This window comes from Equus quagga, chromosome 4 (genome assembly GCF_021613505.1).
Source record: "Equus quagga isolate Etosha38 chromosome 4, UCLA_HA_Equagga_1.0, whole genome shotgun sequence".
Lineage (NCBI taxonomy): Eukaryota > Metazoa > Chordata > Mammalia > Perissodactyla > Equidae > Equus > Equus quagga.
Window position 1 is genome coordinate 38058347 of NC_060270.1, and position 23354 is coordinate 38081700.

General features: G+C 44.0%; 1 protein-coding gene across 1 annotated transcript in view; it reads left to right on the forward strand.

The window, feature by feature from the left end:
* The window catches only part of KLHL6 (kelch like family member 6), a 59071-nt gene that overhangs the window by 13860 nt on the left and 21857 nt on the right, over positions 1-23354 (forward strand). The window contains exon 2 of the mRNA XM_046657903.1: positions 7067-7232. Within this exon, the coding sequence (XP_046513859.1) occupies positions 7067-7232 (166 nt within the window). The remainder of the gene's footprint in view (positions 1-7066; positions 7233-23354) is intronic.

Here is a 23354-nt window from a genome sequence, read left to right on the forward strand (position 1 = left end):
CATGGAATGGGGAGGCAGGTGCACAGAGCAGAGTGTGAAGTGCCTTGTATGGCATTGTTGAGAGTACTTTAGCATTTCTTTTTCTGAGCACTTTTTATACAATTTTCTTTAGCATTTGGGCCCGTTCGTTATTCAGGTTTTCTCTTGTCCAATCGTTTCAGCCAGGACTCTGCACTGCAAATGGCAGATACTCTGTTCAAACTGGTTCAAGCATATATAAAAAAGAATTCATTTGCTCACAGAATTTAGAAGTCCCAGGTTATTGGTTTCAGGCCTAGTTGGATCCTTGTGCTCGAATAATGTTACCAGGACTCAGTTTCTCTGTCTGTCTCTTATCTCTACTTTTCTCTATATTGATTTCTCTCTTCACACATGGAGGCAAGATTTCCAGCAGCTCTGAACTTTTATTTCTCCCAGCTCAGCAATCTCAGTGGGAAGAGAGCTTCTCTTTCCAGGTAATTCTAGAGAAAGTTCTGGAATTGGCTTCAACTGAACTGACTTCTTCCTGTGCCCATCTGTGAACCAATCACTGTGCCTTGGGAGACACAGTATGTGACTCGGACCATCCTCACCCCTGGTCTGGGAGGTGGGGCTAGCTCCATCCCAAATTCCGAGACTGATCTTGGAGGAGGGATAGTTTCCCAAAGGAAAATCTGGGTACTCCTACTCAAAAGATTAGGAACAATGTTGGACAGGCAAAACAAGATTATATCTTTGTGGCTGAATCATTGCTGAATCCTGGCCACAGGCATCTGCTGTGATTGATGCTTTATCCTGCCTGGTCTTGCAGGACAGAACAAGCCCTTCTTTCTGTCTTAAATTTGGATGGGCTGAGTTACATGGCATGCCGAGGACTCAGCAATTGTCCACCGGGGCTAGGAGAGACTCTGGTTCTATGGGAACACGGCTGAAGTTCTGGTCCCCACAGGTGCATACGCAGTGTCCTTGAGAAGAGGAGAACTTGGGCAAGGAGTTGGCAGAAGGCAGTTCTTTCGGGGTCTGATGATGTTTAGAGTCAGGCAGGGGCAGCTCTGGGGTTCCAGCTCCTCTATTAGTTTGGAGCAAAGACAGCCAGCAGCTGGGGCTTCAGGAAGCTGACTCCAGGCCCTGGAGAAAGATGGCAGAGTGCTGTTAGTCATGTCTCTGGAGGTGAAAGAAAGAAGGCCATGAACCCCCAAATCCTTCTCTGAAGGTACCCCTTCAGGTGTGTGAGATTTACATGTGCACAGCAGGTGAGAACAGAGAATTGCCCCCTGTTTATTATTAGTAGAGCTTTGGTACCACATCCTGTTTCAGAACTCCTTGTTCTAATGAACTGTATTACTTGAATATAAGCTGAAGGGGTCCCATCTACCCAGCTAAGCTAGAGAAAGAAAGACTTAAGAGGCCAAGACAAGGCCTGCTTCTATCTGAACCTTCCTGGGCCTCTGTCCTCCACGGCCACCCCCAATTTGGGACATAGTCTTAGGCTTCATGGAATTCTAGGAGGGCTGGATCTCAGAAGATGAAAAGGCAAATCTACAAGGCGGGGAGGACTTTCAAGGACACGCCTGTCCCAGGACCATGGCCAGTTGTTTCCATGACCTGGAACTTTGTTCAATCTCGTCCTTCTCAGAGTGAGCCAGGGAGGCTTGTATTGGAAGTGAGGTGACCTCTCTCTAGGGCATTTGTTCTTAAACTTTGATTTGCAGAAGAATTATGAGTGGGGACTGGGGGAGCCTAATACAATTCATATTCCCAGCCCTATGGCCAGAGATTTTGATTCAGTACGTCTAGGGTGGGAGGGATTGAGGATTCTGCATTCTTACAAACACCCCAGGAATTCTGATGCAGGTGGTCCAGGGGACATACTCTGAGACCCACTAGCCTTGAGGCTGGAGTGTCTGCATGCCAGGGATGTGGGCAGGACTCCAGTGTTGGGATGGGGTCTACACGGCAGGGCATAAGGGACAACTTGAGGTCAGAAATGGGGCTGAGTCAAAAGTTTATGTCCTTCCCTTGGTTAGGAAATGACGGCAGGTGGAAGGGTTGGTGCCTTCAGCTTAGAGGTACTGGGGACCATAGAGAGTGATATCAGCTCATGCTGTGTCACCCTTGCATCTGCCAACTCCCTGCTTTCTTTGCAGTGCAAACCTCTTTGATCGTCCACATTGGGTTTCTATCTAAATAATCCTTTCTTAACCGTAGTGTTCATTAAGCAGCACATGATTATTAATTAAAAAAAATTTTAACCAATTGTATACACATCAACATTTATATTCTTAAGTAGAATTTAACTCAGTTAACCAATATTGGAGCCATTCCAACCCAGAATATCTCACTGATGCAGAAGAGTTAGTTCCTGGTGTGAATGGGATGGTGAAGGGATTAGAGGAAGAAGAGAGCAAGGGGCATGGGTGGAGTCAGTCCAGGAATGAGATAGTGGAGGTGGTGGAGTGGGTATTTTTATAGAACTGTGATTGGGATTAGAGGTGCAGGAGGCTGGGAGTTCAGAGGCAGGCATAGAGGTCTGGGGAAGGGGTGAGCCATAGTGGTGTTGGGCTGGGTGAAAAATTCTGAGTTGGCAATGTTTAAGACCTGCAGGAGCACGTGGAACTCATCAGAGGTGTAAGTAGAATGTTCTAGTATGGGTGTGTCACATCAGAAATACACAGGCTTCAAAAGAGCCCCTCAAAGTGCAAGGCATTGAATTAGACAATTTACATACCTCTCTCATTTAATATTAAAACATTGCTCCATTCGATTTCCCGTTTTCATTGGAATACTTGAGATCACACAGATTCAACAAAATTCATCTTTCAATAATCTTAAAATCCCATTCTAGGTGAAGTAGCATTTCTAAATTTCATCTTGGTGGGACTCTGGTGATACGTTGCTCAATTGTATGAAACTTCATTTGACCCCATCATCACTGCCCATCCTCTCCTGCTAAATGTCTTGTTTCCTATATATTCATGGACTTGACATTCATGTGGGTGACATTCACTTTACCTTGTGAGATGACTGTAGATCTGGGTGACCCCAACACCACAGCTCAGGATCGATGCTCTAGAGCTGTGCTGTCCAATAGAATAGCCACTAGCTACACGTGGTTACTGGGCATTTGAATTATGGCCGGTCTAAACTGAGATGTGCTTTAAGTATAATATACATGAGGGATTATGAAGACTTGATATGAAAAAAAGAATGTAAATCATCTCAAGAATTTAAAAATATTTATTACATGTTGAAATAATAATATTTGAGGTGTATTGGGTTAGATAAAAGATACCAAAATTAACTTTATCCCTTTCTTTTTACTTTAAAAAAATCTGGTTACTAAAAAATTTAAAATTACACATCTGGCTTGCATTATATTTCACTCGGGCAGCACTGCTCTAGAGACTCAAACAAAGTGGGGTTTAGCAAGTGAGACTGTCACCTCCTTCCAGGATGACAGGCTGAGCTGGGAAGGAATTGTGTGGTGGCTGCGATGGCAGGGCTCTGCATAGAACCAGGAGGCAGCAAGGTGGTCCTACATGACATCGCTTTAGAAGGTGCGTGATTCTGCAGACAGCTCTGTGCCCCTCGGGCTAAGAGGATTTATGGCTGAAGAAAGTGGCTTATAAATCTGTCATCTGCCCAAATGACATCATTGTGCCTCCGGTTCCAGGTTGGGATTTAGTAACTTTGCGGAACTCACATTCACTCTTTCTTTCTTGCTGTCCTATTCTTGTGAGAAGAAAGAGGCCAGTTGAGGGCAGAGAGAAGCAGGGGTGAGGAGTGGAGGGATGACACAGAGGGACACCTGAAGGAGAAGTTCTTATTGGCTAAAAGAAAAGGTTCAAAAACTCAGCTGGTCAAGTGATTTCTCTCTCTGGGAGTCTTCCATGTTTGCTCCTGGGAAACCACAAGCAGTTACCTTTATTTTGCGGATTAGGAAATGGGGGAAAGAAACTGATGAGTGATTTCCAGACATGAATAGGAGATGTGGGAAAGAGAGGAGGGGCAGGATTTAGGGGTATAATCCCTTCTGTGTTGGGATGGAAGTCCCAGTTTTGGGAAGTACATTCTGTCACTAGGGCTCCAACCTGGGACCTTCCCATTTCAATGACTTGGCTGGGAGAAAGTGGCTCTCTAAGGCTTCTGTTCTTGTGTCTACAGTTCAGAAGGTCCAGTGACGACTAGAGAAATTGCCCAGCAGTGTGGTCACTACCTCAGTTAGTACAGTTTCTGGGAAGAGGCTTTGGCATTGTCATGAGCCTCCCAGCTCTGCTTGGGTGCAGTTAATGCTTGACTCCAAAGGCATCTGTCACCGGCAAACTAAAGTGAAAACACAGCTGTTAAAAATGTTCTTTTTGAGTCTTGTCCCTGCTCATAGACCTTCAATGGCTCCCCCATTGCCAAATGGATTAAAACCTAACTTGCTAGCCTGCCTCCAGTGCCCTTCACAATCAGCACCCAAGTCTCTGTCTTATCTGTCCAGACTTATCCTTCACCATTCTCTCTCACATCCCCTCAGCTACAGCCAAAGCGCGTGTCTGCCAGATCCTCTACATGCCCCACACTCTTGCATCTACTTGCCATGTTTATTGCCGAGAAGTCCTAGCTACAGTCTTTACGTATCAACATGTTCCTTCTCCGTGAGCAGCCCTCCCCGGCCTCCACAGCACTTTGTACGTCTTTTATGGTCCTTGTAGACTGTTACGTGTGCATATGTGTCCTGCTAGATTGTGAACTACTCGGGGCTGGGGGAGATAGAGACTGCCTGTATTAGTCAGCTCGGGCTGCCATAACGAAATACCACAGACTGGTGGCTTCAAGAACAGACAGTTATTTTCTCACAGTTTTAGAGGCTGAAAGTCCAAGACCAGGTGCCTGCATGGTTGGTTTCTGAGGAGGACTCTCTCCCTGGCTGGTAGCCGGCCACTGTGTGCTCACATGGCAGAGAGACAGAGAAAGAGAGTGAGTTTTGGTGTCTCTTCCTCTTCTTATAAGGACACCAATCCCATTGGATTAGGACCCACCGTTATGACCACGTTAACCTTAATTACCTCCTGAAAGCCCTGTCTACAGAAACCAGTCACATTGGCGGTTAGGGCTTCAGCATGTGAATTTTTAAAGGGACACAATTAAGTCCAGAGACTGCCTAATATTTAAATCCTTTCCAGCCCTATCCTGACTAGAGTGGGCGCTCAGAAACGCATGGGGAATGCAAAGAAATGGAATTCCAGATCCTCCAAGGAGTTGTTTTTACTGTACCGTCCCAGGCTGCAGGACTGCTGGGGTCCCACTGCCACCAGGAGGGCAAGAGAGTGAACAGGTCTTTTCAGGAAAGGGACTGAAGGAATTGTCACAGCTCCAGCTATTAAGGATCAGCCTCATGAATTTACTGTCTACGATAAGAATACTGTGAGGCTGCTGTCCAACCCTAGGAGAAATTCCATTTAGTTTTTAGTACTAAGAACAACAGTGATCTTCTGAGCATTTGCTTTTGTTAAAAAAAAAAAATATATATATATATATATATATAAATACATATTGTGAATGATGTAACTGATCAGATAGTCTCTCTTTTGCATTGGCCAAATGTGAGGCCCATTTGTAATGACAGCGCAGTGACGGCCATTGTGATGGGCACTTCTGGCCTCATTATCTTCATGTCCCCAATCACGTTTTTTATCTTCTTTTCTACCTATTTATAATTTATGCAATCTTGCTATATTTTAGACACATTTTAAGTTTTCAGAATTCCACAGATCTTTTCAGAAACATAGTGGGGCTTAAATGCATTTTAAAAAATAAATAAAGGGGCCAGCCTGGTGGCATAGTGGTTAAGTTCTTCTGCTCTGCTTCAGTGGCCCAGGGTTTGCATGTTTAGATCCTGGGTGCAGATCTACACACTGCTTATCAAGCCATGCTGTGGAGGTGTCCCACATATGAAAGAGAGTAAGATTGGCACATGTGTTAGCTCAGTGACAATCTTCCTCAAGGAAAAGAGGAGGATTGGTGGCAGATTTAGCTCAGGGCCAATCTTCCTCACCAAAATAAATAAATAAATAAATAACTAAATAAATAAACAAAATTGTTCATACATTCCTGAGAGGGATAAACAGTTCAAACACCAAAGTCCAAGAAGTGTGATAAATTCACATATAAGCCTGGCAGGGAGTGGAAAAAAAAAATCTCTATCTCTACTTATGTATTAGTTATTGAACTAATCCTTACAATAAACTTTAAAAATAGCTACTAAAATCCCCATTACAGAGGAAAAAACTGAAGCTCATGGAGATTAAGTAACATGTCTGAGTTGGTGGAGCTGATGTTCAAATCCTGGTCCACCTGATGTCAAAACTAACATCCTTTCCATCCGGTTCCCCTGCTTCCAGGATAAAGGCTAAATGTCCGCAAGTCCAGCCCTGGGGAGGGAGCAGGAAAGGCACAGTCCAGAGGCGAGATGGAGTAATGGCCTTGGGAGGTTCTGTCCTGGGATAAGGGGATTCAAGTCTCCCAACTGCAACTGGGAGCCCATAGGTGGGGGTCCAGCCTCTGGGGTGAGAGGCTGTGGCAGGAGCGACTTGTGTTACTGGAGACATCTGGGCCCCAGCCGGCCAGGCCTGGATGTGGGGCCAGGCTCCAGGACAGAGGAAAGCTGAAGTGAGAACTGAGTCAGAAACCCTGTTTTGGGGTGTTGACAGTTGAGAAAGAAAGTACAGATGAGGTTTGGGGGGTACCACAGTACCCCCAGAAATATCTCCAGCACTTTGAGTTAATAAAGTAGTTCTTTGGGCCAATAAAGTAGTTCCAGATCCCACCAGCTGTGTCAATAGGGCTCCTACTGTCCCTTCAGGTCTGGGACTGCCTTGGGGACCACAGTTGGGCATAGTAGAGCAGGGCATTTCAGTTCAGTAAGCATTGGTCGAATGTCTGAGGTGTGGTGGGTGCTGGAGGAACAGAGAGCAATCATCCCGGGTCCTGACCTTGGGAACCTCACTGCATCATGGGGGCAGACAGGTCTGAAGCGGGTCTGTTTAGGCCTGGAGCCAAGGGTCATGGTAGAACTCACATTCACACGTCTCTTTCCCAGGGCCATGTTCTGCAACGATTTAAAGGAAAAGTACGAGAAGAGGATCATTATCAAAGGGGTCGACGCTGAGACCATGCACGTTCTTTTGGACTACACGTACACCAGCAAGGCGCTGATCACCAAGCAGAACGTCCAGCGGGTCCTGGAAGCTGCTAACCTCTTCCAGGTGCGTGAACAAACAGGCTGTGCACTCTCCTCTGGAGCAGGGGAAAGCAGCGATTCCCAGACACCTGCCTGGACTGGCTCCCAGGCCTGCACCTGGGAGGCACACACTTACCTGGGCCTGTGCTTACTTGAAAGTCAGAAGATGCTTCTTTGGAAATTTCCCAAGTGGTGGTGAGAGGGAACATTGACTCCTTAATGAAATGAAGCGAGGGGAGCTCAGTGCCTAGAAGCTACCCTTTGTTCCTGAGTCCAGGAACAATGACTATAATTTCCTAATTGGAACCAGGGGCTGCAGTCACCACTTCATATACGTAACTTCTAATCCTTACCTCAACATGGGGAGACAGTTACTTTCCTCCACTTTATGAGTGGGGAAAGTAAGGCACATAGAGGATAATTGACAAGGCTATGATTTGAACCCTGGGCTTTCTGGGTCCAGGGGCCACATGCTTGCCACTACACCATGCAGTCTCTTGGGGAGGAGTGTCTAGATTCTTGGGGATGCAGGACCTTGACTGGTCAGCGCTTTGTGGTAGGTGTGAAAGAAGGACACTTCTCATGAGGGGTATTGCAGAAGATGAGATAGAGAACCCTCAGAATTAATTTCTACTGTTTCCCTTTGACCATGTTTCAATCTGATTATAATAATTATATTTAGCTTCCTATGAGGCTAATAATTAGCCCCATCGATTCTGTCCACTGCATCCACAATGATCACAGGGGTCCTATCCCAAGTTACTATCTTTGCCTAGGTCTAAGATTACACCTTGAACTTGGTTCCATTCAGTTACGACAGAGATTGTCTCACTGAGAATGTTGAGGTTTATGATAAACAGAGTCCAGGGACAGGCCAGCTCATTCCCAGGGACCAGGGACAAGCATCAGATCTTGTCCACGGTTTGGGACTTTGGGAGGTGGCGTCCTCTTGGATCATCAGTAGGTCAGCTGTTGAGGGAAACAGAAAACAAAGTCTGGGAAGGTGGGGAATGAGGAGTCCAGAGTCAAGACCATGGGAGGCTGGAGTCTGGGCAGCATCAGTGAAATCCAGCAAGGAAGAGAGAGTGGAAGTTGGGAGGAAAACCAACCATGAAACAGTGCTGATGAATTCCGAGTAATGGGTTTCTGCTGTGTTAGCCAATCTTGCTGTCTCAGTTTCCTCAGGGTGTTTTAAAGATAAAAGCAAGTTATCTCTGGCAGAGCTGGTCAAGCCTTACCTGGTGATGTGTCCAAGTTAGTTACCACCCGCACACCCAGCCTTCACCCTTTGTCTGTCCTTACCTGCTTACACCCTCAGCCTTACTGACGGGCAGGGCAACGCTCTTCATTTTGTGGAGGGAGGGGCTCGGCAACCTCATGCTGGGCAGCCCCATCTCATCCCCTCCCACTGCTGCTCCAACAATCTAACTTCAGGGGAATCCTTCCCATGTCATGGAAATGCCTCTATCTAGTTCAGCTTTTATGCCTTTTCTGAACCTTCTCTTAAAAGGCAAATATCCCCACTCTGCCCCACCTCCCCCAAAAGGGCCAATAACCTTGAGCAGAATCGCCCCATTCACCATTATTCAATCAAGCCACAGCTGCCATTGATATCTTCATGCTAATCTCCTTTCCTGGGGCCCAGAGAGGGTTGCTGACTTGTCTGAAGACAGACAGGTAACACTGACATAACAGTAATGGCACTTATTCTTTCAAGTATGGTGTCTGACGCCAAAGTAGATGCTCAATGAACACAAGTTTTATTGAGTGTTTAATATGTGCCACGAGTGACAAAGTAGGAGATAGATTTTGTTTTTCAAAATGCAGTTTTTCCCATTTTTAAATTGCAACAACATTATAAACTCATCATACATAAATTAGAACCCATACAAGCAAAAAGAACATAAAAATTATCCACAGTCCCCACCTATTCAGAGAGAACATGGCAGCTTCCTTGGTATATATAATTCCAGGTTCTTTCCTGTGCATTAACTTGTACCGAGGCGGCTAGCAGGGTGCTGGATTTAAAACCCAGCTCCGCCACTTACCAGCTGTGTGACTTTGCACGAGTTTTATCATTCTTTGTGCTACAGTTTCCTTTTCAGTAAAATGGGGAGAATAATAGGGCCTATTTCATAGAGTCGTAATATTTGTAAAGTGTTTAGAACAGTGCTTGGTACATCATGAATGCTACATACATGTTTGTAATATTATGACCTACTACATACATGTTTTAGAAGAATGGACTCCTATTGGACACACTGTTTTGAGTCTGTTTATCTTACCTGTATTGTACTGTAGTCACCTTTTCACGTCATCTGTTGATGATTGTAATGGCACTTATAATGGCTGAATGGAACTCAATGGTATAATAATTTAGTGAATCAATCTCTATTGCTGAAAGTTTAGATTGTTTTCATCTACTTGACTATTTAAAACTTGCTGTCATAGACATCCTTTTACTTTTATTTCATACGGATGATATGAATATCCTAATAGAAATGAAATGAACTAAGGATGTGAACAGGTAATTTACAAAAAAAAGAAGATCAAATGGTCAACAAATATTTTTTAAATGCCAAACTTCACTAGTAATCCAAAAGGCAAATTAAGTCCACAATAAAATAACATTTTGTCTATTGCTTTGGCCAAGAGTATGTATATACAATATAATAGGCAGGTTTGCAAAAGTGAGGTGAAATAGGCACTTTTGTTCATTGCTGGTGGAAGCATAAATGGAAACCTCTTTCTGGAAATCACTTTGGAAATAGACATTAAAAACTTTTAAAATGTACATGCTAAAGAAATAAGTAAGGATGTTCAATGTATTTCATATAAATTGCTTTGTAGAGGGTTAAATTGTGTCCCGCAGAAAGATATATGTCCAAACCCTAACTCCTGGTACCTGTGAGTTGACTGTATCTGGAAATAGAGTCTTTGCTGACGTAACTGAGTTACAGATCTCAAGATGAGATTGTACTGGATTTAGGGTGAGCCCCAAATCCAATGACTGGCGTCCTTATAGGAGAAAGGAGAGGGAGATTTGACACAGAGACCCAAAGAGAAGAAGACCGTGTGAAGACATAGGCAGAGATTGGAGTGGTGCAGCCCCAAACCAAGGAACGCTGAGGGTTCGGGCAGTCACTGGAAGCTAGGAGACATGGAAAGACATCTCCCTCAGATCCTCTAGAAAAAACCAACCCCACCAACAATTTGATTTCAGACCTCTGCCCCCAGGACCGTGCGAGAATAAATTTCCGGTTGGTTTAGCTGGCAAGTTTGTGGTCATTTGTTACAGTAGCCCTAGGACATTAATTCAAGCTTAAAAAGTAAACCACAGCTAAAAGTCTTAAAACAAAAAGCAGCAACCTCCTGTTCCCACTCTTCTGGAACAATTACTTTCACTTGCTTTTAAATGTTTCTTCTTTTATTTACTTTCATATTTCTAAATGATCTGTGTATATTGCTATCTCTCTCATTTTTTTTTTTTTTTGAGAAAGATTAGCCCTGAGCTAACATCTGCCACCAATCCTCCTCTTTTTGCTGAGGAAGATTGGCCCTGAGCTAACATCTGTGGCCATCTTCCTCTATTTTATATGTGGGATGCCTGCCACAGCATGGCTTGACAAGTGGTGTGTAGGTCCCTGCCTGGAATCCGAACTGGTGAACCCTGGGCCACTGAAGTGGAGCAAGGGAACTTAACCACTATGCTACTGGGCTGGCACCTATTGCTATCTCTTGATGCCTCGATTTTAGATCATGTTTTCTCCCTCTGTCCTGCCCTAATCTGAACTGGTTGCTCACGAGGGCTGGTACACAGCTGTTATTCCTGGACTTCCCTTTGCTCTCAACCTTGGAGTTCCTTTGAACTCTTTTCTATGTTGGAATTTCTCTTCCTGGGTCCCATGTCTTCCTCTTTCTTGTATACTCCTACGTTTTTTTGTTTGTTTGTTTGTTTGTTTTATTAAAGTTATGATAGATTACAACCTTGTGAGATTTCAGTTGTACATTTTTGTTAGTCATGTTGTGGGTACACCACTTCCCCCTTTGTGCCCTCCCCCCACCCCCCCCTTTTCCCTGGTAACCACCGATCAGATCTCCTTGTTAATATATTAACTTCCACCTATGAGTGGAGTCATATAGAGTTCGTCTTTCTCTGACTGGCTTATTTTGCTTAACATAATACCCTCGAGGTCCATCCACGTTGCTGTGAATGGGCCAATTTTGTCTTTTTTTATGGCTGAGTAGTATTCCATTGTGTATATATACCACATCTTCTTTATCCAATCATCAGTTTCTGGGCATGTAGGTTGGTTCCACGTCTTGGCTATTGTAAATAATGCTGCGATGAACATAGGGGTGCAAGGGACTCTTGGGATTTCTGATTTCAGGTTCTTAGGATAGATACCCAGTAATGGGATGGCTGGGTCATAGGGTATTTCTATTTTTAACTTTTTGAGAAATCTCCATACTGTTTTCCATAGTGACTGTACCAGTTTGCATTCCCACCAACAGTGTATGAGGGTTCCTTTTTCTCCACAACCTCTCCAACATTTGTCGCTCTTGGTTTTGGATGTTTTTGCCAATCTAACGGGTGTAAGGTGATATCTTAGTGTAGTTTTGATTTGCATTTCCCTGATGATTAGCGATGATGAGCATCTTTTCATGTGTCTATTGGCCATATTCATATCTTCTTTTGAGAAATATCTGTTCATGTCCTCTGCCCATTTTTTGATCGGGTTGTTTGTTTTTTTGTTGTTAAACAGTGTGAGTTCTTTGTATATTATGGAGATTAACCCTTTTATACTCCTACGTTTTAATGGGTCACAACCTTTAATAGCTTACACTGAAAGAATAAATAAGAGAGACATTTTTGGAGACTTAAAAATTCTAGAGATATTTTTGTTTTACTTTCATACTTGATTGACTTTTGGCTGGGTATAAAATTCGAGGTTAAAATAATTTTCTTTTGATATTTTGAAGGCATTGCTATTACCTATTACACACATATTCTATAAGAATGGGTTCCTATGGTACACGTTTTTTAATCTGTTTACTTCACCTGTGTTGTGTTGTAATCATTTTTTTCAGTTCGTTGGATCCATTTCTGCAATCCATAATAGCTGCAGGTCTTTTTTCATTCATTGTGTTGGTCCTTTCAATTTGAAGATTCATCTCTTTCAATTCTTGGAAGTTTTCTTGTATTATCTCTTTCATACTTTCTTTCCAACTCTTTTATCTATTCTCTCCTTTGGAACTATTGCTAGTCAGGTGTTGGATCTCCTGGATTTAATTTTATTTTTTCTTCCTTCTCTCTCCTATTGACCATCTCTAGACTTTTTGTTCTACCTTCTAGGAGATTTCCTCAACTTTATCTTTCAACTCTTCTGTGAATTTTAAATTTCTACCACAATATTCTTAGTTTCCAAGAGTCCTTATTGTTTATTTTAATAGATTCCTATTCTTATTTCTTTGAGGCTATTATAATATATTTGAAGTTTTCTTCTGCTCTCTCTCTTTCTTTTGAGTTCCTTTACTCTGCTCATTTGCTTAGGTCTCTGACTTCCATCTTGGAGGATGTGTCAGTTTCCTAGGACTGCTACCATAACTAATTACCACAAACCAGGTGGCCTAAAGCAACAGCAATTTATTCTTTCACAGGTCTGGAGGCCTGAGCTCTAAAATCAAGGTGTTGGCAGGGCCGTACTTCCTCTGGAGGCTCAAGAGGAGAAACTATCCTTTGTCTCTCCTAGTTTCTGGTTGCTGTTAGCATTCCTTTACGTACGCCCTCACCACTTCAACCTCTGACGTCGTGGCCACATTGCCTCCCCCTCTTCTGTGTGTCTTCTCCTCTGTGAGTCTGTGTTTTATAAAGATACATGTGATTGCATTTAGGGCCCACCCAGATAACCTCCTCCCCCCAAGACCCTTAACTTAATCACATCTTGTGCTGTATACAGTAATAGTCACTCTTTGGCCAGAGAAGCTAGTATTCATAGGTTCTAGAGATTATGATACAGACATATCTTTTTGGAATCCACCATTCAACCATGCAGAGGCTTTCCTCAAATACCCTTTTGATTATTTGATCCTTGGCTGTCCAGTAACATTTTAGACAGAGGCCTTAATACGCTGGTTTGAAGATCAGTGCACATGGAGTGCGACAGGAGGCTAGTAGACTGGAGAGTTTTACCAGGTCTATCAGGTGGCCTGTCAGCTTTTTTACTGGGGATCCTCAAATGTTGGACTTTTCCTAGGGTTGTTCAGTTCTCCAGATAAGGAAGTTCAGTCTCTTGCCTGAGGGTTATAAGACAGCTGTGTGTATGCTGGACAGGGTGTGTAGGTGAAGGTGTGTGTGCAAATCTTTACTTCACCTCCTTATTTTAAGTGTGATGTGTTCATGTGTCTTCTCCAGTTTCTGGTGTCCCTGAGACCAGAACCTCTCTGGTCTGGTTTCTGCAGAGGATAAATCTTCTTCGCCAGTGAGCGGGGCAGTTGTTACATTGCAAGAGGTGGCGAGGAGGACCAGGAGGCTTCACTTTTTCCTAAACTGACTCCCTATTATCAGCCCCCATCTGCCCTGGTCTTCCTGGTTTCTTGGGATTTTAATATTCTTGCTTTTTTGAATTCTGAGGGACAAACTTTTTCCTCTGTAGGTATTTGGTCTGACTTTTCTCGTCTGCAAAGTCACTTACCAGTCTTCATATTCTGTGGGTTGTGGTTACTGATTCTCCTAGTTTCATTGAGGATGGAGTTTGTGTTTCTGTTTCTTGTTCTCCTTTCAGTTTTGGGTGATTTTTCAAGAGAGCTATAAAAAGTCTTAGATAGTAAAGACTGCAATCTTTTATAATAATGTTGCAAATATTTTCCACTGGTCATTTGACTCATAATTTTTAGTTAAAGCTTTCTTAGGTGCAAAAGTTTAAAATTAGTATTTAGTCAGATCTATTGATCATTTCCTTGATGATTTTTGCCTTTGGTGTGCATTTTTAGAAAGACTTTCCCCGTTGCTTGATTATATATTCATTCACTTATAATTTCATTTCGTTTTGTTACATCTATAGCTTTGATACTTAAATCTTTAATATGTCTGGAAATTCTTTTGGCGTAAATTTTCTTCTTTCCATTTTCTCTCAAGTTGTGAGCTTCAAAAGAGAGTTTGGTTTTAATGAGAGAGGTGGGAGAGGAAGACAGAAATGGGATAGACAGAGGGCAGGCCCTGTTCATTATTGATTGACCTACACTAGTAATCCCTCACCTCAAAATTTTCCAAATCTTGTTCACTTTCTAGGCAAAATATGGTAAGTTACACTCTGAGGCTATTTCACTGATTTTCCTATGAGTGTCAATTCTTCTGAAAGTAAGAGAAGAGTGCTGCAGGCTTCTGGGTATCTGTTTAACCTGCTTTCTGACTTCTATGGCTTCTGGGCTGCTTGCTTTGAAGTCTCAGACATAGAAAACTGGGAATATTTTCATGCTTGAAGACATAAGGGACAGAAGTTCGCAGGTTGTTGAGATCACTTTGTGGTTTTTCCAAATTATTCTTTTGGATGGACAAAACATACCCTTGTTCCAAATTCAGAAATACGGAAGGGGAAACACTGAAACATTTTGCCATCTTCCCTTTCAACGATGCCTCGCTGTCCCCCATGTTCTATGCGCATACCTGTGTGTGTGTGCATATATCACTCCCACTCACTGATTCCATTTTTAAACACACCTGTTGGCATACTATCTGCTGTATTTTGCATCTTGCTTTTTTTAACTTCACAGTATATTTTGGAGATTGTTACAGGTCTGTATGCGTAGAACTGCCTTGCTCTTTTCAATGACTGCATAATGTTGTCGGGCTCCGCTTAGGTATAAAACATGCCCAGTCGTCTGTGATAATCTCTTATAAAGCAGGGTGGTAGAGCAGAAAGAAGACGGGCTTTGGAGTCAGGCAGAACTTAGGTTTAAATCTTGGTTTGTTGATTTATTTGCTGTGTGGCTGTGGACAAGTTATTTGGATTTTCTGAGCCTCAGCTTTCTCATTTGTAAAAGTAGGATGATAACAACAACTACCTTCAGGGAGAGTTATTATGAGGATTAAATAAGATGATATTGTGTTAAGTATCTGGCATACAATAGGTGCTGAATAGAAGTTTCTTCCCATCATTGGTGAGTTACTCTTTACTTTACTTTGGACAGTTTGTGCCTTGGATAAACTGGGCTGACATGGAGCTGGGGGAACATTTCCCTAAGCCATCCTTAAATCTTTGTTTTTTCCTGGATTAGAATTACAAGAGACCATCATTTAAAGTTTTATTTTCTCATGTTCATATGGCACATGAGTAGTATAATGAGGTGGACTGGTGCTGTATTTTAATTAACTTAGAACTGTAGATGGAGAAAAGCGTGCCAGAGTTGGCCTTTTGTTATTTCAGAACATCCACAGAAGCCGATACCACCTTTGTGGGACTGAAATCAACGGAATCAGATTATCTTGGTATTCCCCACCCCACCCAGTAGTAAAGGTTTCTTAGTTTTCACTCCACTCATATGACTCAGCTGCTCTTTCATTTTCTGCTTCTCTTTTCAGATCTTTTGGTCTCTTCCTATTATCCACTGATTGCTTCTCTTCCAGAACTTCCCAGTCTGGAAAGAGATAATTCAATTGACCAAGCCAGTCACCACTATTGTTTGAAAAAGGCTTTTTCTGCAAGACAACTTCGTGAGTTGCTGGCCTGCCAGCAGACTGATTGCCCTTGGGTCATTATCATTGCCATTGTCAACTGTCGTTGGTCCAATCAGCTCTGGCACAGGGTGGGACAGTTTCTTTTCGGAGGAAACTTTGGGTGTGGCAGGTACTAAATGATCTGCCTGCTAGAGGAACTTCACAGTAACCTGGCCATAACTTATTAGCCAATTATGAGGAGAAACATATTTTTCTTCAAGTAGTTTTTGGAAAGGTAAAAGTAAGAGAAGTATTCAAGAAGAAAGGCCCAAGTGACCGTTCACATGTGAGGTAGGGTGTTTGAGATGAATGTCATCCAGCAGGGGTTCCAGAGAAGCAAAGTGCCCCCCGACTCTTCTTACCTTACCTGGACCTTCAGGCTTCTGAGTTGTGGATAAGCAAGGTAGTCAGAAACTGTAGACCTCAGACAATGACTATAAGAACTTGGTAAGATTTTTCAGTCTTGGAGAACTTTGCCATGTTTATTGGGGGAACTTGGTCATGTTTGTTACTTTCACTTTTGTTATTAAAAACTCATGAAAGAATAGGGCTTGTGAGCGTATCTGCAGGGCAGCAAGAAGATTTGAGGTCAAGGAGGCCACACTCACCCTGCATTTAGCCCTGGGACAGAAGGATCCCTAAGATAAGAGCAGCAGGTTAGAAGAAGGAGTTTAGAAGGAAAAAGGAGATCAGGCTGAGTCCTGGGGGCGCCAACATGAGGAAAGAAAGGGAGATGGCAGAGTGGGAGCCTGGCCTGGGCCTGAGAAGCTCCATGTGGTACCTCCCCAACACTTCCTGGCAGGGACATAACTTCTGCCATCGTGGCAGTCTGTGGAGACTGTGGTGAATGTCCTAGTATTGCTTATTTTCATATTTCTTTTCATAACAGGATGAATAATGGTGAGATCTATGTGGATGAGGCAGCCATGTGGTCAGTGGCCTACTTGATGGCCTGGGTTGGCTTCTTGGCTTACTCAATACCTGGATCATAGTACATAAATATTTGTTGAATGAATGAATGTGTGTGTTGTTCTTGTTCATTACTAGCTGAATGTGAAGATTACCTCAGAAACTGCTTAAGACCCCCCAAAAAATTGCCTAATCTCCTTTAAGAGGACACTAAAAACCCAATCCTGGCTCTCAGAAATGTCATGGGCTCATAGAGGAGGAAGTATTTCACAGGCTAATACTAATAATTGCTTCATTTTTAAGCACCTAAGTGCCAGGTACCTAGCAAAAGGTAGGCCTCATTCCTGTAAGGTACAGGTGAACTGTTGTCATTGAGAGGGACCCACAGATTATATCCACTCAACATCAGAATAGCCAGTCAATCTAGGCAAGAAATCAGCCCAACTATTTCTTTATCATCATCTAGATAAAATCAACCTGTGGGCTATCTGATGCACCTTCTCCCACATACACCTTTTGCCAATGAATGTTGCTGTGTGGCCACTGTCAGTGTTAAGAAATTAGGGTTAATCTCCTATGCCCACACGACAATAACGGTTGTGCTTTTCAAAGCATTCACTATGTGGCAACTATTTTGCCTGAATTATTTTATTTAAATTGAGGTAGGTATTTTTACTCCCAATGTATAGATGAGGGGAATAAAACTCAGTGATGAGAAGCAAGTGCTCAAAGTTTCACAGTTAATGAGAGAGGAGGCTGAACTTAACGCCTGTCTGCTTAGGCGTAGCCTGTGTGCTTTCCACTACGCATACTGTGTCCGTCCCCCAGAGCGAAGCCTGAAACAAGGCATGATCCTGAAGGCAGCTGGGCCGTCAGCATCCTCAGCGAGGGCTGCCCAACGGGAGATTCCGGGAACCAGTGGTGCTCCCCGAGTGTGTCAGGAGGCAAGACCTCACAGCTGCTACCCCTCATGCCCAACTCCCTCTGGGGAAACTTGGACCCTTGGGGCCACCAGGTGTCCCCGCCTCAGTAGTGAGCCTGCTGCTGCCCAGACGATGTCTTTCATCATTTCATTTCTTTTCTTCTCCATGTTTACTCTTTTTTACTTTTAGCTATAACTTACATTTAGTAAATGGTATACATCTTAAGTGCACAGATGGCTGATATTTCACATGTGTATACAGCCGTGTAACCACCACCCAGATCAAGCCCTAGGACGTGCTTGGTGTCCTAGAGCACTCCCCGTGCCCTCCACAGGCAGTACCTCTCCAAGGGTGACTACCACTGTGGCATCTGTCACCACGGATTAGTTTTGCTTGTTTTTGAATTTCATATTGTTCTTGTAAGAATTCTACTTAGTATAAAGGGTCTAAATTTTAGGCTATAAACTCAGGTGTACAAAAAAAAAGTGTGATTTAACCTATTATTTTTCTAACGTTGAACTCAATCTCTATCCTGAGCTTCCTATTCTACCAGTGGCAGAAATTGTAGTCAACTTGATGATGCCTCACTTCAGGGAAGCTCAGTCAACTCAGGGTACAGGTTGCTTATACAGTTCCAGGGGGCATTTACATAGCGCCAGGACATCATAGAAACAGGCATCTGGCCCAGGCTTGCCATGGTCATATGCATCACTGGTCCATGCTGGCACCTGCTGGAGCATCTGTGTTCCCATCAGTCTCTCTCTGGTCAACAACCCCTTCTCCACTGGCATCAACTGAAAGTCCCCAGTCCCACCTGGTTCTGACCCTCAGTTCCTGTGGGTCATTTTGCATTCTTTTTGACCTGTTTGCGAGGCCTCTTCAGGTCTGCCAATCCTCCCAGCTACTTCTGTGCCCCTCTCAGGGACACACAGGAAACTTCCATTTGCTCTTTTGTGTCAACTATCGGGACCTTGGAGGCACCGCCATAGGCCCCCTTTGTCTAGAAACAGCACGCTCCAATTTCTCTTCTGCTGCTGCTCTGTTGGATTGCTGCCTTTCTGATTTCATCTCAGCAGTCAAGGTGCACTTTCTCTTGTTCTCAGATCCACAACCTATAAGGGCTTTTTACTATTCCCTTTACTCTGGAGTTTTTGCCCAAGTTGGGAGGCAGGATATCATCTCAGGGACCCATGCGTCTTTCTCACTCTATGACTAGACCCTTTCTGCTCTCTCTTCTAGGCCTGGGGACCATGGGAAAAGCTGACTCTTACATTATTATCCATTCTCCTAAATCTACTGTTTTGGCCTAAACTTTATACCTAGACTCTTTAGGTTTCTGACTTTTGAAACTCAAAGGGCCCAGTTATTACCACTAATTGGTGTTTTAAAGCTATTTTTCTAGTATAAGCTCTGAAAGTGTATTTAGAACCTCAAAAGCCAAAATCGTCTTCTTTTGTCCATCCTGTCATCCCTTCCCTGAGTCAGTAAGCCTGGAATGCCCTAGTTACTGCCTATAGGTGTGGGATACAGGAAGTGGGATGTGGGATTTCACTTGTAATGAAAATCCACGTTGCTACCAGATTCTGACTTTACTGCCAACTAACTCCCACAAATTACTAAGCATCTACTACATGCAAAGTACTTTGTGAGAAGCCGTCAGGGAGAAATAAAGATAAAAATTGTAAGTATGGATCACATTTATGTAGCAATTTACCATATTTGTTCCCCCACCTGATTCCCTCTGATGTTGACAATATTTCTGTGGGTGGGCAGACCAGATAATACCCTCACAATGAGCCTGCAAGGTGGCCTTTATTATTCTCACCACTTTCCGGATGAGGAAACTGTGGCTCAGAGAGAGTTCAGCTCATCAAGTGGTGGAGCTATGATCTGGGGCCTAAACTGAGGGTCAGAAATTCTGACTCCAAACACTGCCTGCATCCACTACCCTTGAAGCCTCAAAAACAAGGATTCCCAGAGAGATTTCAACTCTGCAGACAACCCAACTAGACTCCAAGGGAGAATGTAGGAGTTGAGAAAAGTTCTGGCTCTGAAGGGATGGCATTGAACTGGACTTCACAGAATGGGGAGGATTTCAACAAGAGGCAGTTGGGTTGGGAGAAAAGTGTTCCAGCAGAGAGAACTTGTAAGCAAACATTTAAGGTTTCCGCCTTCTCTACGCACTACCCCACTTATTACAGCTGTACGCATTCGTCGACCTGCTTCTCAAGACTTGGCTTCCGCTGAGATACCTGCCTCTGTGCCCTACACACACACACACACACACACACATACACACATTGCACCCATTCGACATCCTGAGCATCAGCCATGTCCCAGACACAATCATTCCATTTAACCCTCAAATGGTGTCCCTCCGTGGCCTTCACCATGTCCCTGGGCTGAGTCACTAAGCCGCAGCTGTGCCAATTTCCCCTTGAATCGTAATGTGTCCCACATGTATCTCCTATTGTGTGCTGCTGGCCTTTTGGGGCCCCCACTATCTCCTCTGGAAAGTCAGAGACTGTTTCTTGCCTGAATCTTGACCAGACTTGCCATGCCCTTGGGTACTGCCCCTTTCCTTTCCCTCTGACCCACTTCTGAGGTCAGTCCACCTCTGTCATTGTCTTTGTCTCCCAGCACCTGCCCCACCTTACTGAGTGGGCCTTTGGCAGGTCTTAGCTCCCTACTTTCCTGCCCACCCCATATACCTCCAAGAAACCAGCAGACCTCTCAGCTATGTCTAGGACAAGGACTGAAAGTCTGGAGGGATGAGGGCCGGCCTGGTGGTGCAGCGGTTAAGTGCACATGTTCTGCTTTGGCAGCCTGGGGTTCGCCGGTGCGGACACGGCAAGGCTTGGCAAGTCATGGTAGGCGTCCCACATATAAAGTAGAGGAAGATGGGCGCAGATGTTAGCTCAGGGCCAGTCTTCCTCTGCAAAAAAAGAGGAGGATTGGCAGCAGATGTTAGCTCAGGGCTAATCTTCCTCAAAAAAAAAAAAAAAAAAAAAGAAGGAAAGAAAGCCTGGAGGGAGCAGAGGACATCCTGGTGGTGGGGGAAGGAACATATTCCCACACAGTCTGAGGTGGGTATATAACCTGAGAAAGAGGGAGAGGCAAGGACAGAAGACTAGGATCAGTGGTCATTCACAATTTGTAAGCATGAAGACTCCTCTTTAACACAATACAGAGCCAACAGGAGAACAGCTTTACTTTTAGTATCTGCTGTCTGAGAATAAAAAGAGTGACAAAAAATTTACAATGAATTGAGAAACGCTTTCAAATAAATTTGAATTTTATTAAGCTCATCAACTTACACAGTCTTCACATGCACTGATTTGTTGGGGCTTGAAGGTAGGGACCTCGATGTCTTCATAGACCCTTTGCAATAAGTCCAAGGTCCCTTAGGGACTATGGTCAATGGAATTGCTGATTTGGACCAAAATAAAACTTTCAGCTATTCTGGAGGAGATTTGAAGGAACCTCTAGGGAGATGTGGAATTACGTGGGTGAAGTCCCTGAGGACCCACGTTCTGGAGAGCATGAAGGAGAAGCGCAAGGAGGAGTATAGAGATGGGGAGCGTTCTGTTCGAGGCAGACGCTTCTCGTGGGAACTGCAGCCGTATCTCAAGTGGTTTCTCTGACTGTATTTTTAGTCTCCCAGTCAGAGAGTCAGGTGCCTGGCTGTAACCCTTTGCTCACATGGTCCCCAAACAGGAAGTTGGTTGTCTGTTGCCATTATCTGTCATCGCTCAGCTTTAACAAACAAGTTCATGTGTCATTGGGACAGGCTGAGACAGAAAATTTACCCTCGAGTCTTAAATAATCCTGAATATGAAGAAGCAAAAGAAAGAAAGAAAGAAAGAAAGAAAAGAAAACAATTTTTTGTCCCTATGACGGCCCCACGCATCCGCAGTTCCCCAGTCACTGGCTGAGATCATATGATACTGCCCCGCACACCTCACACTCAAATTGTTTATGGAAGCCTATTTTGGAGGGGGAATTTAGGCAACTTGGAGACCCCTGCCCATCTTGTCTTCAGAAGGCCTCTCAGACCCTCCTGGCATTTTGTTAGCTCAACAACGCAACAGTTACAAAGGCAGTGATGCCCAGTGATGGCAGCATCTCTGCCACCTACTAGCTGTGTGATCTTGGGCAATGCATTTAACTCTATGAATTCTCTATTTCGCCTTCTATACAAACGGTAATACTAGTGCCTACCTTATTACTACTTGTTAAATAAAATATATTTGTTAAAAAGAAAAATTTATTTGTTAAAATAACGAACAGGAAAGGGTCTAGCACAGAACTTGGTACATACTAGAGGTCTGAGAAATATTTTCTTCCTTTCTTTCTCCCCTTCTTTTCTTTGCCGGAGTTATTCTAAGTAGTGCTGGAAATAAAAACGAGAGTATGACCTAGAACCTGCTGTTGAGATGCCTGACCATAGTACAAGGCAGAAATGTAATTGGCGCTCCGATTACAGGAGGAGCAAGCGAGTGGCCCGGCGGAGCACAGAGGAGGGAGAAATTGGTTCTTTGTGGCAATTGCAGAGGCCGTGAAGGAGGAGGTAGTTTTTGAGAAAGGACTTTATGAATAGGTAGGATTTCTCCACTTCTTTTCCCTTCCCTTCTCTTCTTCTCCTCCCTTCTTTTTAACGTTTTGACCCAGCATTACAAATGTCCAGAGGCAGAGAAGGCTTCAAGCAGAGTTTGATTAAGACCGTGGCTCTCTTTCTTTCTGGTCCTCTCAGGCTGGCTCTCCCTCTTGTGTTGGCTTTGTCCTCAGGTGGATGGATACCAGAGAGCAACTCACTGTGTCTCCCATAAACTCAATTCCCAGAAAAAGGCCACACGTGCAAACAAATGTTTGCATACAATTGTAGGGGTTCATGGACTCTCTGGGCCCGTCGACTAGCCCCAGATTTAACACTCAATGAAGAAAACAGCCTGTGTAGATAAAGTGATGCCCATGGTGTTCACTTCTTCCAACTTTTTGAGGTAAACTTAAAAGAGGACTTCTCAGTTGAAATTGGCGTGAGCTCTCCTGAGTCTTTTTTTAAAAAGTGGGGCTTTGGAGTCAAACTTGCCCGGGTGGGGAGAGCAGGATTTTAGCAGCTACTGGTGGGGGAGAAAGCTGGTCCAGGCTGAGGAAATGGCGTGAGCATCGAAGGTGGTGACAGGCAAGCTGAGGGCTGTTTGGAGAGGTAAATAGACAGGTCTGACTGTGGAGGGGGTGCATCAGGGAGAGTCCCGCCGACGGCTGAGAGCCAGACTGTACACGGCTTGAGGCGTAGGGTAGAACTTTCTTCAGTTTCAGGCAGTGGGGGCCCTGACCTTTGTTACATAGTGTTTATCACAGTTGTAATTTTACCCTTGCTGTGTGATGACTTGATTACTGTCTGCCTCCCCCGCTAGTCTGTCAGCTGCAGAGAGCACAGGCACTGTGTCTCTTTCTGCTCACCTCTGTACCCCCAACGCTAGTAGAGGACCTTCTAGAAAACGGATGCTCAATACATATTTGGGAAACGAATGAGTGGAGGAATGGATGAGCGAACGTTTTCTGAGTGGGGAGAGACACATTTGGACCAACGTTTCTA